The sequence below is a fragment of the Hemitrygon akajei genome, chromosome 25, assembly GCF_048418815.1.
Source record: "Hemitrygon akajei chromosome 25, sHemAka1.3, whole genome shotgun sequence".
Taxonomy (NCBI): Eukaryota; Metazoa; Chordata; class Chondrichthyes; order Myliobatiformes; family Dasyatidae; genus Hemitrygon; species Hemitrygon akajei.
The window spans coordinates 47,059,960-47,082,990 of record NC_133148.1 but is presented as its reverse complement, the minus strand read 5'-3'; the positions used below and the strand labels follow the sequence as shown (position 1 = coordinate 47,082,990).

Sequence of the window (23,031 nt, the reverse complement as noted above, 5' to 3'; positions counted from 1 at the left end):
TACAGCCCAGAGACAGGCCTATCAGCCCATCTAATCTGTGCCATTCCATTTAAACTGCTAAGTCCCACTGACTTGCACTCAGACCATCGCCCTCCATACCCTTCCCATCCATGTAACCATCCAAACTTCCCTTAAACTTTGAAATCGAGCTTGAAAGCATCACTTGCTCTGGCAGCTCATTCCACACTCTCACAAATCTCTGCGTGAAGAAGTTACTGCGTGTTCCCCTTTAACATTTCACCTTTCACCCTTAACCCACAATGGCTAGTTGGTGTTCCTCTCATTTGGTGTTTTACCAGTGGAAAAAGCCTTATTGCATTTACCCTATCAATACCCTGATAATTATCTATACATCCATCAAATCTCCCCTCAATCTTCTATATTCCAAGGAATAAAGTCCTAACCCATGTAATCTTATAACTCAGTTTCTCCAGTCTTGGTAGAATCCTTTTAAACTTTCTCTGTATTCTTTCAAGCTTAGTGACATCTTTCCTGTAGGTTAGTGACTGCACACTGTACTCCAAATGAGGCCTCACGAATGTCTTATACAACTTTCAGATAAATTCCCATCTCCTGAACTCAGTACTTTGACTTATGAAGACCAATGTGCCAAAAGTTTTCTTTATGATCCTATCTACCTGTGCCTCCATTTTCAATGAATTATGGACCTGTATTCCCACATCCCTTTGTCCTACTGCACTCCTCAGTGTCCTATTGTTCACTGTGTAAGACCTACCCTGGTTGGTCCTACCAAAGTGCAACACCTCACATTTGCCTGCATTAAATTCCATCTGCTATTTTACCATCTGGTCCAGGTCTCACTGCAAGCTCCGATAGTCTTCCCTGTTGTCCACACCACCCCTCAATCTTGGTGTCAATTATAAATTTGCTGAGCCAGTTAACTATATTATCATCTAGATCATTGATTCAGATGACAAACAACAATGGACCCAGCACCAAGTCCTGCAAAACTCCACAAGTCACAGGCCTTCAGTCAGAGAAGCAACCATCTGCTACCATCTCTGGCTTCTTCCACAAAGCCAATATCCAATCGAATTTACTGCCTCATCTTGACATATCTGTCAAATCCCTTAGGATGCTCCTTCACTTTGCCTGCTAGGGCAACCTCGTCCATTCTTTTAGCTCTTCTTATTTCTTTCTTTGGCGCTTTCTTGCAGTTATTATACCCCATAAATACCTCATTTGTTCCTAACTGCCTGACCCTGCTGAGCATTTCCTTTTCCTTCTTCACCAGGGCCTCAATATCTCTTGAAGACCAAGGCTCCCTAAACCTGTCATCATTGCCTTTTATTCTGACAGGCACATACAAGCAATGTGCTCTCAAAATTTCACATTTGAAGGCTTCCCACTTACCAAGAACACCTTTGCCAGAACACAGCCTGTCCCAACTCACACTTACCAGATCCTTTCTGATACCATCAAAATTGGCCTTTCTCAAATTTAGAATCTGAACCTGTGAACCAGGTTTATCTTTTCCATATTTCTTTTGAAATTAATTGCATTTTGATCAGTAGATGCAAAGTGTTCCCTTATACAATCTTCTGTCAGCTGCCCTGTCTCATTCCCAAAAAAGGCATCGAGTATTCCACACACTCTCACTGGGACTTCTCCATGCTGATTAAGGAAACTTTCCTGCGTACATTTCACAAACTCCATCCCTTTTAATAGAATAGGAGTCCAAGTCAATATGTGGAAAGTTGAAATGACCTTTATATCACAACCTTGCGTTTTTTTGGCAACAGTCTGTGATCTCCCTACAAATTTGTACCTCTAAATCCTGCAGACTGTTGGGTGGACCATAATATAGTAACCAGCTCCCACCCCCCCATGCTGCATTAGCAAACCTTCCCGTGAGGATATTAGACCCCTTCAGTGCAGATGCAAACCATATGCCCTGACAGACAGAAGTTTAACTGCACCATTGCAACAGAACAGTTCCCAACAGTGATACGTTTCATTTAATTAGTGTCACATAGGCTCCATATGAGGAGCAGCAAAGTTTGTGGGGACAAGGAGCCCTCAAACAGTGATGCGACATCTTTGACACAAATATATTGTCTGGTCAGTGGTTGGCACTCTCACTTTGTCAGATGGATGTAGGTTCCAGTTTCTCTGACCATTGGTTGACAGCTGATCACTGGGACTCCTGATGTAGGAAGGGTTTAGACACCATAGATGCAAAGACACATATTTCTCCCCGAGTGTGCGTCACCTACCACACCTCATGTCGAAGGTTCCTTATTTCCCGTCTCCAAAAATCAAAGCTAAAACATTTTCACATCATATTTATTGAACTTGGATCGGTACATTGACACAAACAAAGATTTAATACATTGTGCAGTTCCACACAGGGTTGAAATCCATTCAAACATGGCAGAAGAAGGTCTTAGGATGTACGTACAAACTCAGAGGTTTGTGGTGAATCATGTTTCTTCCTTAATCTGGTTCTTGATCTTAATTTCATTCTTAATTATTTTAAAAGGTCCAGATTTTAAAGAATGTTTTAATTAGCTAAATAATCATCTGTGATAATTAATAATCATAAAACTAACAAAACTAGGGTTTCATGGATTGAACCACACTGTGTTACACACAAGATTTAAAACTATCAGTCAGAACAAGAGAGAGATTGACCAGGGTGGGTTTGCTGTGAGATTTATTGATGCTTCGGAACAGGTTGGTTGTGAGCGACTCATGACCCACCACACAGGAGAAAGTGGTGCTGCTCTTCCACTCCTCAGGAGTAACCTTCAGCTGACTGGTCATTGTGTTCCAGCCTCTTCTGGGGTCCTTGGTCACCGGCTGGTTCACAAACCCTGTCTTCAGAAGGGTGTCATTGGCCATCCAGGCCACATAGATGTCTACGGGAGAGAACTTGGTGACCAGGCACATCAAGGTCCCAGTCTGATCGGTGTCTACCTCATCCGATGAAGGTGGGAGGAGGTAGACCTGAGGACGAGTCACTTCACCTGGAACAGAGAGAATCTCAGTTAGAATGAATCTTCCAATAATTCCCTCCTTACCCAACACATTCTGGTCTTGTACCAACATGAACAATTTCTAAATCTGAGAGACTTCACTTTATCTGAAACTAAAGGCTTTTCCCTTTCTGCTCATCATTGGGATTTGTGGAGTGGAAATCTTGAACCTGCTACATTTTACAGCTTCCAGCAAGGTTAGTCCATTCAGTTCAATCAATGGGAGTCGCTGAACACAGCAACTCGACAGAAAGTGGAACTCAGCCCCTGGACTTGCATCATCCTGTGCTGTTTGTTCCATCTCCCCTGGAGCAGGGGTGGCAGTCTCAGCTGTGTACGTGTAGAGGGAGTGAGAACCTGTGGAACTCTCTCCCACAGAAAGCACTTGAAGAATTATCATGTAATATATTCAAGAATGGGTTGTATGTACTTCTTCATGTGAATGGGTCAAAGGATATCTGGAGAAAATAGGAATATTGATTGAATTTGGATGATCAGCTGAGACCAGACTGAATGGTTCAGATCGAGAGACCCAATGACCTGCTCCTGTTCTCATTTTCTATAGTCTATCACCCTGCTTGATGGTGATAAATATGTCATATTGCTGAGATCAGACTCACACTGAATTCTGTCCACACGTACCTGTGCCCTTCCTGATGGATTTCTTCACCGGTGTTGACAAACTCTCATCCTCTATCACACACGAGTACTCAGCCCCACTGTTCCACTCTGCAGCAGGGACAGTCAGTCTGCTGGTGATCATGTCTTCACCTCCGTTGCTGTCTGGACCCAGAGTCTTCACCCCATCTTCCCTCTTCCTTCCGTCCACCTGTCAGGTTACACTGAATCCCTGTAAATCACTGTGAACCACCTCACACAGAATGGTCGCTGTCCTCTTTGTCCAGATCTCTTCGAACGAAGTTTTGCTTAAAGTGACTGAGGGGCGGTTACCTGAACATTTATCTGGGAGAAATGTCACAATTATTATTTCCCCATTGCCCAATGGACGAATTTCTCACTGACAAGACCAGCATTTCTGTTCATCTCTGGTCAATGATTTGCCAGTCCCATCAAGATGAGATGAGACCAATCTACATTGGTGAAGAGAGGAATCTCCGCTATTGAGCAGACAGGGTAAACACCCCGAGGGAATGTAAATGAACAAGATTGGCCCTTGCATTGTTTTTGTAGTTTCATGGTCACTTAAACTGTTACCAGCCACTTATTAAAACAAATACAGAAAATCCCCAGTATTTCAGAGTGTGTCGGTGAAACAGGAAACAGAGCAAAGTATCACGTGAAAATCTTCCAGAAAATACACTTCATATTTCAAAATTTATGACAAATATTTAGTTTTTGTCACAAATACTAAAAAGCATTCTTTTTCTCTCTTAGGTGCAACAAAAATTTGCTGCTGCTTTGTCAGAATGTTGTGTGTTCTACACATTGTCCAGGCTGACTATTCCCACACAGGAGCAGAGGGAGAGCTGCTCTGCTGGAAATTCAGTCACAACTGGAGCAGTAATCGGAGGCTCGGATGATATTCAAAGGTAAATGAAGGGAGCATTTTGAAGATGAATATCAGCGATTTCCAGAGTGTCTGTCCAGTGAAATGATCTGGATTCTCCTCCAGTTATGAAAGTATTTTCTGTGATACTATTGTTTCTATGGTGAAAGTGTGGATTATGTTGGTTGAGAGCGGAAAACAAACCGATGATTGACACATTTAAGTGCCAAACGAGATTAAAAAGATGAAGGCATTGAAGCTGAGTCAATGGACAAACAGGTATTCAGCTCACTACTCTGTGAGGCTTCCCTCACCTCAGCACTGAGCCTGGCTCCGTGGCCGTGGCCTGCAGCCATTGGTCTCCTGGACCGGTTGCAGTGCTGAACTGGTGACGTGGCTGTGGATTCACTTTATAGCACTCTGCAGTTCAGGTTCTGTGGATTGTTTGAATTTTTTTTTCTTTACACAATTTGTTCTTTTTTTCACACATTGAATGTTTGACTCTGAATTCTATTGTGTTTCTTTGTTTTATGACTGCCTGCAAGAAGAGAATCTCAAGTTTGTATATGGTGCACAGACTTTGATAATAAATGTACTTGCAACTTTATCAATTCACTCACATAACTAAACCAGAACTACACTGTGATTTAGTGTTGACCTTGAATTCATAGCACAATGTCTAGGGGAAAAGGAGATCCAGCCACTCACCAACCCCACCTCCCGCACACGCAGGGGCTGTGAGAATCAAGGTTATGCCGTGCGTACACACACAACATCAAACTCACACCAGATACCGTTATGGAATACACTTTAAAGAGTTTACTAAACTAAAAGAGTACTAGACAATACAATATATATGAAAGAAAAGAAAAAGCAAAAGGCGCCAAACTTATCAAAGTCCAAACCACTTCGTGCACAACAGTTGGAGCTCAATTATTGAAGTCGTCTGGCCACCATTCGATCCCCTCCGAACTCCTGGACTCGCAGCTCAGGACCATCCGAAGAGGTCAACCAAACACATCTATCTTCGTCTCCTCTCCTCGGGGTACCTCCTAGCCTCGGACCCCCTCTTGAGGTCCGTTCCTCGCCCAGTTTACAGTCTCACATCCTCTCTCTCTCACCCCCTCGCGCCGATCTCCCAAATGCCCGCCAACAATAGTTTACAGACTCAGAAGAAAGAACAACATTAATCCCAATTGGTTAACAAAGGAATACAATTCTCCTTATCAGTAAATTTTAACTCAAACAAGCTTCCAGCACTTTCTCGCAACAAAAAAAAATCCTACTTTTACCAAAACAAAGAAGCCATTCTGAGTAACATATACAGTAACAATGAAAAAGAAGATACCCCATTTAAATAAACAATTTCAATAATGGGCTGAGTCCCAGGACCCTACCTGGGATATTCTTCACTTGCATCTTGATACGGGTGTTGGAGGGGGGATGAATCACTGTACAGCTGAAGACTGATTCGGTCTCCCACTCCTGTAAACTCACGGTCAGGAAGTGTCTGGTACTGAAAGTCCACCCCTGCTCCAGAGCGGTCGGTGTAGCGCTGGTGTTGGAGGTGATCACGGTGCTGTCTTTCTCCCAGATGACATTTATTTGGTCCGGGTAGAATCCGGAGACCACACACTCCAGTGTGGCCGTTTGCCTTTTCTTGGTCTCTTCCTGAGGTGGGGGCAGCAGTCTGACCTTGGGACTTTTTATCTGGACTGGAATAGACAAGAAAACAAAGGAAATGTCAAACATTTTGACTCCGGTAACTAATGCTGGCCATTTAATCGCTGGTCTCTTGCTCACCTTTGGTACTATTGGTCCGTGCTGACACTGGGGAAGATGAAGGAGATTCCTGAGCAGAGCACTCATACTCTACCCCACTGAACCACTCCTCCACACTGATCTGGAGTTCGCTGAGCACTCTGTATCGGGACCCATCTCTCTCCGCTTGATGGGTGTGAATCCTTTAGTTTTCTCCTTCCCGCCCACGTGCCAAGAGATGTGGATATCTTCAGGATCTGTACAGAGAACCGTGCACTTCACGGTAGCAGTCTTGTCGATCCACATCTCTTCAATGCCGGGATTTTGAATAAAGACAGATAATTCTGTGGATTAGAAATGGAAATGCTCAGAATCTTACTGGATACATTTCTGTTGGTTGTGTTAGGTCAAGACAGATCATCAGAACATGACAGATGCATTTTCTGCAAACAGAATAACAGCAACACCCAGGGCTGAATCACGTGTCTCATATTCCTCCAAGTTTTGATTCAGAAAAGAAAATCAGAACAAAGGATGTGCTCACTAGATTTTGAATCCCTTTCTAATAACTGTACCAGTTAGTTCACTCTCAGACAGAGAAGCATGCAGATTTCTCAGCAGAGACACAGCTCAGTATATTCTTTGCTTGGAGACTCAGTGCCATTGATCAGTAACAATGAGCACTGTGAATCAATGAGAGTCCCTTTCTCCATCTGGGCTGAGCCTGGGATTCACTCAGTTTAATAACTTCACATCCTGACATTCCAGTCTTACTGTGGCTGTGCCTCTCCCCATCTCTGCAACCTTCAAAACCAACATAAACTTTGGAAAACATTATATTCTTTCAACTCTGCTCACTCATACACCTGCACTACTTCTGCTGGTGCCTGTGGTTTTAGCGTTCCTGCTTACAAACATTGAAGCCTCTGTCTCTCTTGAAATGAGCAGCCATGGTCAGAGTGCGTTGTTAAGTTGCTGGGCTGATGAACTGGGAAAATAGTTTCAAATCCCAACCTGGTGGATGGGAGTTTAAATTTAATTCATCAGTGCTTTTTGGAATACAAAGATGTCTACGGAGGTATTTGTAGTGTCATTCCCTGTGATCACTTCCGGAGAGAAGTCCCATCTGATCCGGCTGGTCTGTGACTCCAGACCTGCAGCAACATGGCTGAACCTGAACCACCATCAGGAATGAGGCAGCAAGTCCCTCAGTTCCAGAGCGATCAGTGATTGATAGGAAATGATAAGTGAATAAAACAGCTCTTTGATCAAGTGTTGGGTCACCTGTCCTCTGGGTTAGTGTCGGTTTTGTGTGAAGTTGTTGAGGCCGTCTCCCAATGCACGATCATCAGTTCACGGACATTGCAGCTCTCTGCACTTTGTGTACACCATTTACACACTCAGTCCCCTTTGGGCACATGGGTGTTTTTGTTCTTTGACATTTAGTGTGGAGGCTGATTGTGTTTGTGTCATGGTTGAGTCCTTCAGTGAGACTGTGAGTCAGTGTCTTTGTCTGAAGAAAGAGCAGATGTAACACACACTGTCCAGTCTGACTGGGACGGATCATCTGACAAAGTATGATGTGTATTTCTTAACCTTTCTCATGTCAGTAAGATTATGAGCAATTTTCTTTTAAAACAGAAAGTCCATGGGTGTAGTCTAGATGATCATTGTTGTCAATCTTTCGGGCCAAGTGACTTCACCGGTACGGGAAAGGAAGGGGGCAGAAGCCAGAATAAGAGGTGGGTGGAGTGGAGAGGAATCCATTCTGTCAGATGAGAGGTGAGACTGGGTGAGGGGGAAAGGGTGTGGATGGGGAGGGGGTATGAAGTAAGAAGCTGCTGAGGGAGAAGATAAATGGCTGAAGCAGAAGGAATCTGATAGGACAGTGCACCATGGAGGAAGTGTTCAAGAGGAGAGGAACCAAATGTAGATGATGGGCAGATGAGGAGAAGTGATAGAAAGAGCCGGTATCTAATATGGGGATTAGAAAAAAATGGGGAATAAAGGATGGGGGTAAATTACTGGAGGTTGCAGAAATTAGAACTCAGGCTATCAGATTGGCAGATATCTGGATGGAATATGAGGTGTTGCTACTCCAACCTGACTTTGGCATCACCAGGGCAGTAGAGAAGGCCGTGGACAGACATGTCAGAATGGGAATGGGAAGTCAAACTGAAAAGAAGTGGCCTTTAGGATAATAGAAGGTTGAATAGAATTGTGATTGTAGAGGTAATCAGTTTGAATAATGTGTTTTCTTCTCTCTCTGTTAAGTTTCCATCCCAATGGATACCAGGGGCAGGTCGGGAATCCAGTAGGTGGATTGTAATGAAATCAATGATGAATTGTATACACAGCCAATCACTTTATTTCACACTTTCCTGCTGAACAATGATACTGTCGGGTTGAACCATCGGAGAATGTTGCATTGAGATTACTCTGGTAAAAGAACATTGGCACAGGCTCCGAATAACAGCCAGTACAGTTTCCACCTGGAAATGGAAGATTCATAGATTTAAGTGTTAGATATTTTCAGCTCTTCTTCCATGCTTGGAAAAAAGGGAGCCCCACATATTCCCACTCTCTGTCCTCTGAATATTGCATCCTATCGTGATGAGGTTGTGTCAGCCATGATAAATGCATGTGCTCTCTGACCCTGGTCTCTGACCCTGGTCGAGCATTGGGCATTGATTCAAAAATAATCCAGGCACCTACAGTTCAGTGAGTGGATAATTGACAGAAGAGTCTGTAAGGAAACATAAGAGAATAAGACCATAAGACAAAGAAGCAGGAGTTGGCTATTCGGCCCATCAAGTCTGCTCTGGCATTTCATCATGAGCTGATCCAATCTCCCCTTTAGTCCCATTCCCCCACCTTCTCACCATAACCTTTGATGCCCCGACTACTCAGATACCTATCAATCTCTGCCTTAAATACACCCAATGACTTGTCCTCCACTGCCACCCGTGGCAACAAATTCCATAGATTCACCACCCTCTGGCAAAAAAATTTTTCCGCATCTCTGTTCTGAATGGACGCCCTGCAATCCTCAAGTCGTGCTCTCAACTCCCCCACCATGGGAAACAACTTTGCCACATCCACTCTGTCCATGCATTTCAGCATTCGAAATGTTTCTATGAGGTCCCTCCTCATTCTTCTAAACTCCAAGGAGTACAGTCCAAGAGCGGTCGAACGTTCCTCATATGTTAACCCTCTCATTCCTGGAATCATTCTAGTGAATCTTCTATGAACCCTCTCCAATGTCAGCACATCCTTTCTTAAATAAGGAGCCCAAAACTGCACACGGTATTCCAAGTGAGGTCTTACCAGTGCCTTATAGAGACTCAACATCACATCCCTGCTCCTATACTCTATTCCTCTTGAAATGAATGCCAACATTGCATTTGCCTTCTTCACCACTGACTCAACCTGGAGTTTAACTTTAAGGGTATCCTGCATGAGGACTCCCAAGTCCCATTGCATCTCAGAACTTTGAATTCTCTCCCCATTTAAATACCGTAATAGTCTGCCCATTTATTTCTTCTATCAAAGTGCATGACCGTACACTTTCCAAAACACTGGAAACAGACTCTGGGGACTGAAGCAAATACAAAATTTCAGAGATATTTTTTGAGGAACTAACACTGAGAAGACAGTGAAAAGGGAATGGGGAGATTTTCTTCAAATGGTAAAGCATGGGACATGAGCTTTGCTCACTAACTTAATTTCAATATAACTACAAATAGAGACAACTAAAATTATTGAGACAGAAAGGACAGGTGACCTCATCTTACACCTTTCCTGCCCAGTAGATGGGGTTAAAGCTGCTGGTGAGATGAGTTGATTCAAAGTGCAAAGATCATCTGTACATCATTGAACAAGATTGACAGTAGGGACAGGAATTGTGTGGGAGTATCAGTTAGGTAGTTCAGTGCTGTAAGTTAATTAATTTTTCTTCAGACATCACTCACCCTCTTGATACGTCATGTTGACCTGACCACTGAAATGGGAAGGTGCGTGCTTCACTTCACAAGTATATTTCTGTTTCTTGGTCCATTCCTGCACAGACACTGTCAGGTAAGCGATTGTTTCAAATGTACCATTAGATCTCGGAGTGGAAGGGAGAACGATGCCTTCTTGGGCAGATCCAGCTTTTTTCCAGGACACTGTAACATTGTCGGGAGAGAATCCAGATATCACACAGCCCAGGACAGCATTTGCTTGACTGTGGATCACCTCCCAGGATGGAACAAGGGAGCTGAGCTTCGGAGCTGTAACACATTTAATATCTGTCAGTACATGATTGCTTGGCCCATGCTTTGGATTTCATTCCCCTCATCCCGGGCAAGTTCTCCAATTCCAGCCCTCTCAAGAATGTTGTTAATTTACAGCTGATCTGATGATCTGATGGTTCACACCAGTGAGTGAGAGGGCTGGGTGTATCACTTGGGCCTCCCAGCAGTGCGTCCCACTATGCTATGATAATGCAGAGAGGTGGGTCATGGGGTTGAGGTGCAGACCTGCCGTGATCTAATTGTTTAATGGAGAATGACTGATACCAGCTCCTGTGAGCAGGAATACATGGTGTGGTACTGTTTCCACTGGTGAGTTTGGGAAACACAATTTTAGGTTCAATGGGAAAGAAGAACAGATGGACAGGAGGGAATTATTTTGTTGTAACTGCAAAGGCTTGTTCAGATCTGTGAGAAGATGGTTAAAGAAGGGCAGTGGAGTGGATTCCTTCATCACATTTACCAGGGATTGCTTTTACCAGAAGAGGGGGAAGCGGCAGGGTGGAGGGGAAAGAGCAGGAGGAGTGGGGTAAAGTTTAAATTGTTGTTCTGTGTGCAGGGGTACGATGGGCCAGCGGTCTCTGTATGTGTACAGGAGCTGATCTGTAGGGAGGTTTTTGTGGGATGGGATGGCGGAGAGGCTCCTGAAAGGAGTGGACACAATGGAGGCAGATCAGCACAAGTTGTTTCCTCCACCCTCCACTGATACGGAGTTTCACTGACTTCAGGAGGACGTTTCCCACCCCCACCCCCCACCCCATATCAACTTCCATGTCATTTTAGCCTGGTGTAATACTGCGGTTGTTGGAATAGAAGAAAAGAGTTAATTACCATGCCCCTACATTATCTGATCAATGCAGCTTTAAAGAGAAATTTTTATCTCATACGAATGTTGAGGTATCCGGAACTCCGCTGTCACCGTCTCGTTTGGCTTGTACCCTGCCTTGCATGTGTAGACATTATTATTCTTCCAGTCCGCCACAGAGACTCGGAGCAAGCTGCTCATCGTGTACTTTCTATTTTGCCCCAGCACCGCCAGGTAGTTCTTGATTCCTGTGGTGATGTCCCCACTGTTAGTGGACCATGTCTGACTGATGCTCCCAGGCAGATAATCCTTGACCAGACAGAGGAGACTGATGTCTTGGTCAGATTCTGTGTCGCAGGAATCAGTGATGTAGACTGATGGCGCAGACGTGACCTCTAAAATAGAACAAAATTCACAGATTGTTCTCTGAATAAATGCATTACCAGCAGAGAAAGGAGACATTATATAAAGCAGTAATTTTCAAAATTGTTCACCCCATTTAACATAGCCGCTATCACTTTCACATTCAACGACATTGTCGCTGAGGTAGGAGGGTGTGGATCAATCCCACAGTGGCAACTTGGACACACAGTCCAGGCCAACACACAGTCCAGGCCAACACTTCAGTGCAGGACTGAGGCAGTGACCCAATGTCCGATTTGTTGGATATCAGTCAAAATACTGAAATGAAAATCTGTCTCTCATACAAATACAATTCCTGATTCTGAGAAGTCTGTTAGCACCAGATCAGCAGAGTTTACAGAAGAAGTAAGATTTAGAAGTAACTTATTTGAATAATTCTGATCTGTTCAGTGTTGCTGTTGATGAGAGGAGTGATTGGTGTGGATATAGTGGTACCTGGTCTCCATCACCATGTGTGCAATATAGTGGAGGTTGGAAAATGGACTCTGCTTCTGAAATTCAACTCAACAGACTACATGATACAGCTGACACTGCCTCACATATTTACCGTGTGTGACTGAGCAAGAATTTCAACCCCACTGAGCCTGTGGAAACTACTGAGTAACCGGGAGGGAATGGTAACTTGCATCAGAAAAGACAGAGGAATTGTGAAAATATATTAGTCCAGACTCTGTGGAGAAGTGTCGGCCAACACATGAGATTCCTGGGCAGATGGAGAAATCTCAAAATGCCGTTAGATGTAGGTGATATTCTCACTGAACGACCAGCCCAGACAGTCCTGTGAGGAAATGTGGGTTGTGTCAATTCCCAGCCACTTAAGGTGCAAAATACACTTGAAAGCACTGGTTCTCAATTCAATTCACTGGAAAAGGAGAAGTGTTGACTTACCAAGGTCGGTAAAAATGTCAGGATCAATTAATTAATTGACCAATTGACAGCTTTGACAGGTGGATATGTTGAGGAGATGTGGTTTGACCAATTGTCAGAATTACCTTTGACAATGTTGTGGATGGGGTTTGTTCTGACCCACCGACGTGACATCATTTACCTCATGATTGACTCTGTCAATGACAGATTGTTGCTGGTGAATGAGGATAAAATCACCCAAAAAGACTGTGTGGACACAGCAGAACATGCAGGATTTCTGGGAGTAGGAGACTAGCAGGAGAGTACGTGTCAGACAGTGTGAATTGCAGTAGATGAGGACTTTGTTGTCCAACAGTAAAATGGTCAACAGACACACAGGCTTCAGATCGATTCTGCTATTGGAAGGGCAGCAAACTCAACATTTGAAGTAGAAGCAGAGTGGAGGGAAGGTCACAATTTCAATCAGATGCAAAATAATGAAATATTCAGTTCACAGTAATCACTCTATGATGAAGGGCATAAAATATTGAAATCTGGGTTTCAAATAGAATAAATGTAAATAAATAAATATAACAAGTAAATAGGAATTGATATACTTTAACTGGTCAATACTGACAGTTGCATTGTTTAGAACCATTTCCAGGTGACTCTGGGGACTGTGAACTCAGAACATTTGCCTTCCTGAGCAAACACAGTTGATTCAGGTTGACAGGACAGGCAGAGCAGAGAAATGGTCCCTTTCTCATTCCTTTCAGACTGAGCCTGAAACAACCAGTGAAATGCTGATGTCAGACTCCCCACCGGGGAGACAACTTCTGTGAAACAGACAGGCAAGCTGACCTGTGCTGTGGGTGAAGTGTCACAGGAGAGAAAGCACAGGGCATGGTGCCAACTGGACCATGTCCACACAGACCGGGCTGAATGGTGCTGGTTCTAACCTGCTGGGACTCTCCCCTCAGAGCTACACTGGGAAAGGTGGGACCCCGCTGGGTTTGTGGGTGCTGCAGGTTTGTGGTGAGGTGTATCACCAGCATTAAATAGCATCAAGTAGCACCCTGCTGGGATTCTCGGTCCAGAACACCCTGACGCTTGGAAAGCTTTTTACACAGAGAGTGGTGATTGCATGGAATGGGCTGCCAGCAATGGTGATGGAGGCAGATACGATAGGGTCTTTTTAGAGACTCCTGGACAGGTACATGGAGCTTAGAAAAATAGAGGACTATGGCTAACTCGAGGTAATTTCTAAAGTAAGTACATGTTTATCACAGCATTGTGGGTGGAAGGGCTTGAATTGTGCTGTAGGTTTTCTATGTTTCTATGCTTGGTAATTGTGGGGAGCCAATTGTCATGTGTCAATGCTGTCATGTAATTTAACAGATTTGAAATGTCTGGGAAACATTAAAGTTGATGTAAATTCCTGTGGCAACAAATAATTTAGCATATTTTGCTTAAAATAATAAATCTGAAATGCATTAAAATATAATAATAATCCAGAAATCATTCCTGAATAAATCCCTTCCCAAGGCTCAGATTCCCCAGTCAGATGAATGGGGAATGTGATCCTTTGTCAGGTCCGGCCTGTGAGGGAATTATTGTGGTGGATTTCCCAGTATTACCCTGGGAATTCCAGTAGGACCCGTTGTCATGTGGTAGAGTGTGGTAACAGCTCTGGAGGCATCTGTCACTCAGTAAATCCCAAGGTACAGTGGTCTGTGGAACTCTGGGACTGACTCCAGTGTAAGTGGCTGAACACTGGTGATTCCCTTTGGAATTGCCAGCCACAGCCAGCACCATTTCACCCACACTGTCCTCAGCCTCCCAGGTACACAGCAGCTCGGGAGTTCCCAGTGGTGAGGAGCTTTAGGAATTGCAGGCTAAAAGTGACCATTCCTTTCCAACATCACCCAGACTACATTGTCATGTTGTAGTTCAGTTTGTGGGAACAAGATGCAGACAAGTTGGAGTTTAGTCCCACATCTGACATGACACAGTGCAAAAGTACTTGCTGGGTTCGGAAAGGCTCTGGGAGTTCTAAGGTTAAAGAAGTCAATGAAAAACACTTGTTTCATCAAAATAAATTCAGTAACATAAAACTGGAAACAGCGTAGTTGCCAGAAATCGGACTGACAGAGTCTGGTGAAGAGTCACTGATGTGAAACATTAACTCTGTTTCTCACCCCACAGATGTTCCCTGAGCTGCTCAATGTTGGCAGTGCAGGAGGCACAATTATGTCAGTCGGTGAGATTTGCAGCTGAGGATCTTTTACATCCCGGGACCAGCATGTGGTAAGTACAGTTCTGTCTGGATCAGTGTTCCTCTGGGTCTTTATAAAAACACCCATCAAACTGATAGCAGGGTGCTGGGGTGAAGAGGGGAACTGGATCTGTGTGGGTCACAGGGTGCTGGGTGAAGAGGGGAACTGGATCTGGGTGGGTCACAGGGTGCTGGGGTGGAGGGGAACTGGATCTGGGTGGGTCACAGGGTGCTGGGGTGGAGGGGAACTGGATGGGAATTTTATTTATTCATCTTTTGGGATCTGGGCTTTGCCGGTAAAGTCTGAATGAATTACACATCTGAGCTGCCATTCAGAGGCATTTGGAGACAAACACATTGATGGGTCAGGAGTCATAAATAGGCTCGAAGGGTAAGGATGAGAGATCTCCTTCCCTGAGGGACATCAGTAAAACTGAAGGGTCATCATTACTAATGACTAGATTTAAAGACAATACCAACTATTAAGATGTTGGAAAACTGATTGCAGATTCAAATCCGTTACAGATTATTATGAACTGAGTTTAAATTTGTCAGTTTTGTTGTGGTGGTATCCGTGGACTGTTCATCCATCCCTCTGCACTACTCATTTGCTTTGATGTACTGCCCTGTTTCCCATCACTCCGAATCCAACCTTGTGCCTGTCCATTGGATCACTGTGTCCACAGTGTCCTGGACAATATTTCTCCTTCAATAACATCACCAGAACAGACTGTCTGATCGTTCTCACCTTGCAGATTGTGGATTCTGCTGTGTGCAGAGTGGCTCCACATTCCCGACTCTACAACAGGGCTGTACTTTGAAACTACTTCATTGCCTGTGAAGAGCTCGGGGACACCATGAAAGGTGTCTGTAAATGTCAGCACTTTATCTCACAACCAGTTTTACTGAATCACCAGCAACACTGGTTAATGTAGGAAAGCACTTGTTAAACAAACCCAGTCGGGGGATGGAAGAGGGCAAGAAATTCTCTGCACTGAGAATAAGCAGTTCATTTGAACAGTGAAGTTCAACTCGTGTCCCGTGAGTGTGTGATGGGACAGGTTGGGGGAAGCTTCACTCTGTGTCTAACCTCTGCTGCCCCTGCCCTGGGAGGGATGGGACAGTGCAGAAAGATTTTTGTATCTAATCTGTGGCTGCCAGGACACTACATGGGAGCTGTAATCTGCATTTAACTTATGCTCTGTGTACTCTAGGGTGCTTGATGAAATCCTTTTGAGGAAGAATTTCCCAGATTTACAAGATAAATACTGATTCCATTGAATGACAGAGCAGAGAGTGAGGCCATTCATCCGATAGTGTCTGTGCTTCCCTTTAGCTGAGCAAACCCAATAAACCCATTGGTCTCTCTGCTCTTCCCTGTATCCCTACAAAAGGTGGATCTCCTCCTGTTCCCTCACTACACTCACTATTGGCCACCACCATCATTCAGGCGGTGTGTTCCTGATCACAAACGTTCATCAACAAACCTTCCCTTAAATGCTCGCCTATTACACATTATTGACTTGAACGCTTCCCTCCCTGCACCACTCCCCCCTCCCCCACCCACCAATGCAAGGCTGCCCGGAATGTGTGAAGGAATTGTGATTTCAATTCCCTGCCTTACCCTCCTGCACCATTTCCCCACTGCCTTCTCACTCCAAAATTCTTCCCCACTGTTCCCAGCCTCCTCACCCGTCAGGGAATAAAACTAAAACCTTAATCCCGTCAATTAATCCTGGGATATCGCCGATACTTTTGCTGTATCCCGGGACGGACCTCACGCCGGACATTACATGATGGGACTGACACCCACCTGTACCCTGGGAATATTGAGCCATCAACCAGATCATACATGTGTAACCATTCCCTCAGATTATATCTCAATCCCATTACCTTCAACATGAAAGCAGCCGACAGTAAAGCCCGATCCCAATAACTTGCCACTGAACAGATCCATTGTTGTCACTGACAGGGAAAGAGTTCAACTGCACTGAAACGCTCAGCCCCTGAACGTGGCTTCAGTTGGTGCTGAGGATCAGAAGCCAGACTTGAACCAAACACTGAGCTCACTCAGCACAACCGGCCGGTGTCAAGGCACAGTCTGGTGACAAGATCCGACCCCATTCCCCTGAGCCTGTTCCCGGTCTGTGGACAGTTCACTGGTGGGGTGGGGTATGTACCCTTGTACTGTTACTGGGCTCTAGAGAAACCCGCCGGTTCGGGGAGATTCATGTACTCGCTCTAAATATCTCACTGATTTCAGGTGAATCACCGAATTCGCCAAAACCGTAAATAAATAAAATTCTAGTGCGTGAAGATACAATTGAGAAGTTGGTCTTACCTGAAGTCACTGTCAGCGAGGTTCCTCCGCCCCAGTAGTCAAAATAATCACAGTGCCCCGTCTCCCCATTCACCCAGTGCAGTAACTTCACTTGCCCGTCACATCCAATAATCTCACCAAAATGTCAAAATGATCCCTGTCCGGACCGGGAGCAGCCGCTTCCTGGATTTCCATCCCAAACTCCGTCCTTGTCTCTTCCTGGCGTGTGAATAAAAGAGGCATTTTCACAGTTTTCCTGTCTGTGGACACCGGCTCCCGCTACCCCCCGGAATCAGAGTCGAATCCTTTTTGGGCTTTTAATTGTCTGGAAATGGACATTTACACCCAGCAATCCGAGTCAGGCTTCAGGGATTTGACTCTGGGAAGCAGCAATGCGGAATCCGTGGAGACAGACTGCGCTGCAGACGCTCTTTTGTCGGGACCAGTTTCTGTTCAGCTCCCCGTCACCGTGTTCCATAGCCACCCCAATCTCTCGCACAGTAATAGGTGGCGGTGTCGTTTAGTTTCAGGTTGTTCATCTGTAGATAGACGGTGCTGCTGTCCTTGGAAACTTCGAAGCGGTCTTTGACACTTGGTGCGTAATATTTCTCACCATTAGAGCGCATCCTTGCCACCCATTCTAGCCCTTTCCCGGAGACCTGCTTCACCCAGTTCACGCTGTTTTTGCTGAAGCTGAAACCTCTGACTGCACAGGACAGTCTGTGGGACTGTCCGGGCTTTACCTCCGCTGACTTGGGCTGTGTCAGCACGACGTCGGACTGCACGCCTGTCAATAAAAAAGAGCAGAAATTAATAAAATGTTCCACGGGCAGGGATTTACAAAGCCTCCGAGAAACAGCCGGTCCCGGGTGGGCGACAAGCCGCGGGACACCCACCTGCCAGACAAGACAGGAGGAGACAGAGATAAGGAACGATCCCCATCGCCCTGAACACTGAGCTGGACTTGGACACTGTTGAGATCGGCGGCTTCAGCTCAGGCCGGCTTTGTCCGGAGCCGCAGTGAGCGCTGTTTAAATAGGGACGTGGGCTGTGAGTGAGAGAGGGAGCCGCGGTTTGAACAGGCTCTCACACACTGAAACCAGAGGCGCAGCTTCCTGTCCCCGCCCACAGCAGCGATTTCAATTCCCCAAAAGATGTTTGTCTCTGCAACAGGCGGCAGGTCAGCGGCAGTGACCAGATCCGGATTAAAGATCTGTCACACTCTGCTCGATTCATCAATTTCAGCGATGAACAGTTTGTGTAAACTGAAACACACAGAATCCCAGCGAGAGAGAATGAGAGACACCAGTCAGTGGACAGACATCCCCCTGAGAGACAGGGACTGAGGGACACCAGTCAGTGGACAGAGATCCCCCTGAGAGACAGGGACTGAGAGACACCAGTCAGTGGACAGATATCGCCCTGAGAGACACCAGTCAGTGGACAGATATCCCCCTGAGAGACAGGGACTGAGAGACACCAGTCAGTGGACAGAGATCCCCCTGAGAGACAGGGACTGAGAGACACCAGTCAGTGGACAGATATCGCCCTGAGAGACACCAGTCAGTGGACAGATATCCCCCTGAGAGACACCAGTCAGTGGACAGATATCCCTCTGAGAGACAGGGACTGAGAGACACCAGTCAGTGGACAGATATCCCCCTGAGAGACACCAGTCAGTGGACAGATATCCCTCTGAGAGAGAGGGACTGAGAGACACCAGTCAGTGGACAGATATCCCCCTGAGAGACAGGGACTGAGAGACACCAGTCAGTGGACAGATATCCCTCTGAGAGACAGGGACTGAGAGACACCAGTCAGTGGACAGATATCCCCCTGAGAGACAGGGACTGAGAGACACCAGTCAGTGGACAGATATCCCTCTGAGAGACAGGGATTGAGAGACACCAGTCAGTGGACAGATATCCCCCTGAGAGACACCAGTCAGTGGACAGATATCCCTCTGAGAAACAGGAACTGAGAGACACCAGTCAGTGGACAGATATCCCCCTGAGAGACACCAGTCAGTGGACAGATATCCCTCTGAGAGACAGGGACTGAGAGACACCAGTCAGTGGACAGATATCCCCCTGAGAGACACCAGTCAGTGGACAGATATCCCTCTGAGAGAGAGGGACTGAGAGACACCAGTCAGTGGACAGATATCCCCCTGAGAGACAGGGACTGAGAGACACCAGTCAGTGGACAGATATTGCCCTGAGAGACACCAGTCAGTGGACAGATATCCCCCTGAGAGACAGGGACTGAGAGACACCAGTCAGTGGACAGATATCCCCCTGAGAGACAGGGACTGAGAGACACCAGTCAGTGGACAGATATCCCCCTGAGAGACAGGGACTGAGAGACACCAGTCAGTGGACAGATATCCCCCTGAGAGACACCAGTCAGTGGACAGATATCCCCCTGAGAGACAGGGACTGAGAGACACCAGTCAGTGGACAGATATCCCCCTGAGAGACAGGAACTGAGAGACACCAGTCAGTGGACAGATATCGCCCTGAGAGACAGGGACTGAGAGACACCAGTCAGTGGACAGATATCGCCCCTGAGAGACAGAGACTGAGAGACACCAGTCAGTGGACAGATATCGCCCTGAGAGACACCAGTCAGTGGACAGATATCGCCCCTGAGAGACACCAGTCAGTGGACAGATATCCCCCTGAGAGACAGGGCAGATATCCCCCCGAGACACCAATCAGTGGACAGACATTCCCCTTCGAGACACAGTCTGAGACTTTCTTTGCAGGAAAGTGTATTAAGCAACAAAAAGAGTTACAACGCAATCTTCTGACTGCACCCTTCACCAGGAGAATCAATGTTAAACAGACTCCTGGTGGGAATGGGTGAAATTTATACTTATAATATATTTTCTCTTTCAGGGAGCTGGCACCATGAATTTCACTGCCAAGCCTTCAGCAGTTCTGTCCACAATATCTCTTTGACCTGTTTCAGCCAGTGAGAGGAACAGGACGCTTGATGCAGGGAACTCAGGAGCTGAAGTCACTCAACAGATGTTGCTGTTGCTGGTACAGGATGCTCCACAAGATAACAGGATGCTCAGACAAGCACGGCTGAACAGTCAGTATTGAAAGAAAAGAGACGGGGGAGGGGAGGGCATCCAAGGTGCAGATCAGCAATGTGGGTAATTTTGATTACCCACCCTGGTGATGGGAGTACTGCATGTCCCAAATCTTGCATCTTCAGTAAAGTATAAACTGTGCTGATTGAATTACTAATTAAACCAAAGCTCTCCTCTCTCAAGGTGATTTGCCATCACTCAGGAGATTTCATGACTCCATGGCAAAACAGATCGGTTTCTGCCGACAATGAAGTACCTTTTGAAGTGGAGTATCTGTTGTCACGGAGGGAAGGTGAGAACCACATTACATGGAACAAACTCTCTGAAACAGCAATCAAGTATAAGGAGATCAGACATTCTGTGATGCTGGTTGAGGGATCAATATTGGGACAGATAGTGGAGAATTTCCAAAACTTTTATGTCCATCTGACACAACAACCCCATCATGGCACCAGTCAAAATAGTAAATCTTTTTTTTCCTTCAAGAGGACCACAACCTTTCTGTAGGGTTTAGTGGCTTGAGTGCCTCAATGACACAGAGATCTATTTTGACGAGTCAGGGCCTTGTGCTTTAGCTCTTGATAGCTTCACCCATGCCACACAGGTCAAAGGGCAGAGGCCAGACAAAGAGTAGCCCACCGTTCCTCCAGGTTCAGAGTTTCAGGTCAGGGGTTGTGAACCTGACTAGTCCAGGATTTAGAATCTCTAACTCTCCAGCGTATGGATAGCTTTAAGGTACATGATTGCTAATTGATAATCATATTTTGGGCACCAAGAATTGAGTATTTAAAGAACACCTAAACTGATGTTTGGTGCTCAATCGTAAACCCTACTTGTGATATCGTCTAGCGTTTGTTTTGTGCTCAGTTCTTGATCCAGTTTGATACAGTGTCTCGATGTTTGCTTCGGATACTCCAGCTTTTGGGTCCAAAACGTCCTCATCAAGGATTCTCTTCACAGTTACGGAAACAGAAATGAAGAATCCTTCTACATCTGAGTGTGATGGTATTCCCTAGTCACCACCCAGGACTTGCATGGCTGACGGTAGTGAAAACTGACAGGAAGCTACTGGCATGGTGAAAGGAGCCATGAACTTCACCAAGACCAAGACCAGAAATGTTTATTGGAATGTATGAACCATGTACAACACTGGCAAGCTCACACAAATACCCACAGTAAAGTGTCCTTACAGCCAACACACACTAATGTCAGTGAAAGCAGATGGACAGGGTCTGGCAGAATAAAGGCAGCAACTGGTGAAACAGTTTTATATCCAGGAAGGGAAGATGGTCAGCATCATGATGGTGTAGCTGTCATTTTGAAGAAAGGCATTGAGAAGTGCCCGCTGGAGTAAAACCCAATCAACAGTCGGCTGGTGAGAGTCAGGCTGAGAGTGAAGCAAGTGAACATGACTGTGATCCAGTGCTACGCTCAAAATAACAATAGTGACATAGAAGAAAAGGACATATTCTACAAAGAGCAGAGGTAGAGTTAACACTATGCCATAACTTAATTATCATCAAAGGAGATCTAAATGGCAAAGTGGGAAATAACAACTCGGACTTCACTAGGGTCATGTGCATGCAAGGGTGTGGAACAATGAATAACAATGGTGAAAGACTGGTGGAATTCTGTGCCATGAACAATCTGGTCACAAGAGGGACCCTCTTTCCACACCATGAAATCCACAAACTGACATGGTGCTCACCCAATAGAAGAGACAAGATCCAGATTGACCATTTTGATGATCAATAGTACATGGAGATGACCCATGCAGGGTGTAAAGGTGAAGAGAGGAGCAGATATGGGAAGTGATCACCACCTTGCTGTAGCAGTGATGAAACTCAAGTTGAGAAGCACTGGGACCAGAGACATGTATAAAGGCATTTTGATGTTTAGAAGCTCAAGTACACCAGTGTGAGATCTGCTGTCACCATTAAACTTAAGAACAGATTTCAGGCTTTGTCGAGGATGTGTCAGTGACAAGATCAACACAGTGTGGAAACAGATTGTGTCAGTGTTCATTAAGAGCAGTGAGGCTTGTCTACATTACAGAGCTGGAAAGGAAAACAAGGAATGGATATAGCAGGAAACATGGACAGCCTTAAAAGAAAGATGGAAAATTAGGAAGAAAGTGTTCTATGCAAAGTCAATACGAATTAAGCTGAAACTTCAACTGGCATCCACTGAAGCTAGCAAGAAAGTGAAGAGCTTCTAAGAATGGATAAGAGAGTCTACAATACCTGGAAGACCTCGCATGGTGGCCACAGCAGTGCCAGTCGACATGATCAGGAAAATATATACAAGATTTCAAAATTGGTATGTGGAAAGTTCCGAGCCAGATCCAGTAGCTCCATGAGAGATAAGAACAGTTTGCTTTAGACAAGAACATGAAGCACGAAGGAAAGAGTATTTCAGAGATTTACTGAGTAGACGCAGAGAACCTTGACGTCAACATACATCCAAACAAGAAAGAACAGATTGTGATTAAATAGTTAAGAAGCAGCAAAGCTCAAGAACATGACAATTTGAAAGCCAAACTGTTCAAAGATGAACCAAAAGTTTCAGCAGTCATCCTGCAACCACTGTTTACTATAATCTGTGAATGGGGACAAGTGCCCAAGGATTGGACAAAGGGTGTTAGGATCCCCAAGAAAAGAGCACTAAGTAATTGCAACAACTGGGGGGCATCACACTTTAATC

General features: G+C 45.4%; 1 protein-coding gene and 1 gene segment (V, D, J or C); both read right to left on the bottom strand.

The window, feature by feature from the left end:
• Positions 1–2,329: 2,329 nt before the first annotated feature.
• LOC140716283 (uncharacterized) lies at positions 2,330–18,217 on the bottom strand. Its single transcript, XM_073028890.1, has 6 exons — positions 18,125–18,217; positions 17,697–18,015; positions 14,271–14,512; positions 6,310–6,611; positions 3,642–6,221; positions 2,330–2,990 (listed from the first exon to the last, which is right to left on the bottom strand). The coding sequence occupies exons 1-4, from the start codon at positions 18,168–18,170 to the stop codon at positions 6,379–6,381; spliced, it is 840 nt and encodes a 279-aa protein (XP_072884991.1). The 5' UTR covers positions 18,171–18,217; the 3' UTR covers positions 2,330–2,990; positions 3,642–6,221; positions 6,310–6,378.
• Positions 2,608–6,258, bottom strand: LOC140716284 (Ig heavy chain C region-like). The segment is given in 2 exon segments: positions 2,608–2,990; positions 5,904–6,258. Coding segments are annotated over 2 exon segments (738 nt in total).
• Positions 18,218–23,031: the final 4,814 nt, after the last annotated feature.

Bases quoted from the DNA above. Each gene is read 5' to 3' on its own strand.
- LOC140716283 (XM_073028890.1), bottom strand. From the start codon at position 18,170: ATGGGGATCGTTCCTTATCTCTGTCTCCTCCTGTCTTGTCTGGCAG. The intron at 14,513-17,696 runs GTGACGGGGAGC...CAATTCCTAAAG, and splicing joins TGGGGTGGCTATGGAACACG to CTCCTCACCACTGGGAACTC. The intron at 6,612-14,270 runs GTAATACTGGGA...TCTAATCCACAG, and splicing joins GTCCTACTGGAATTCCCAGG to AATTATCTGTCTTTATTCAA.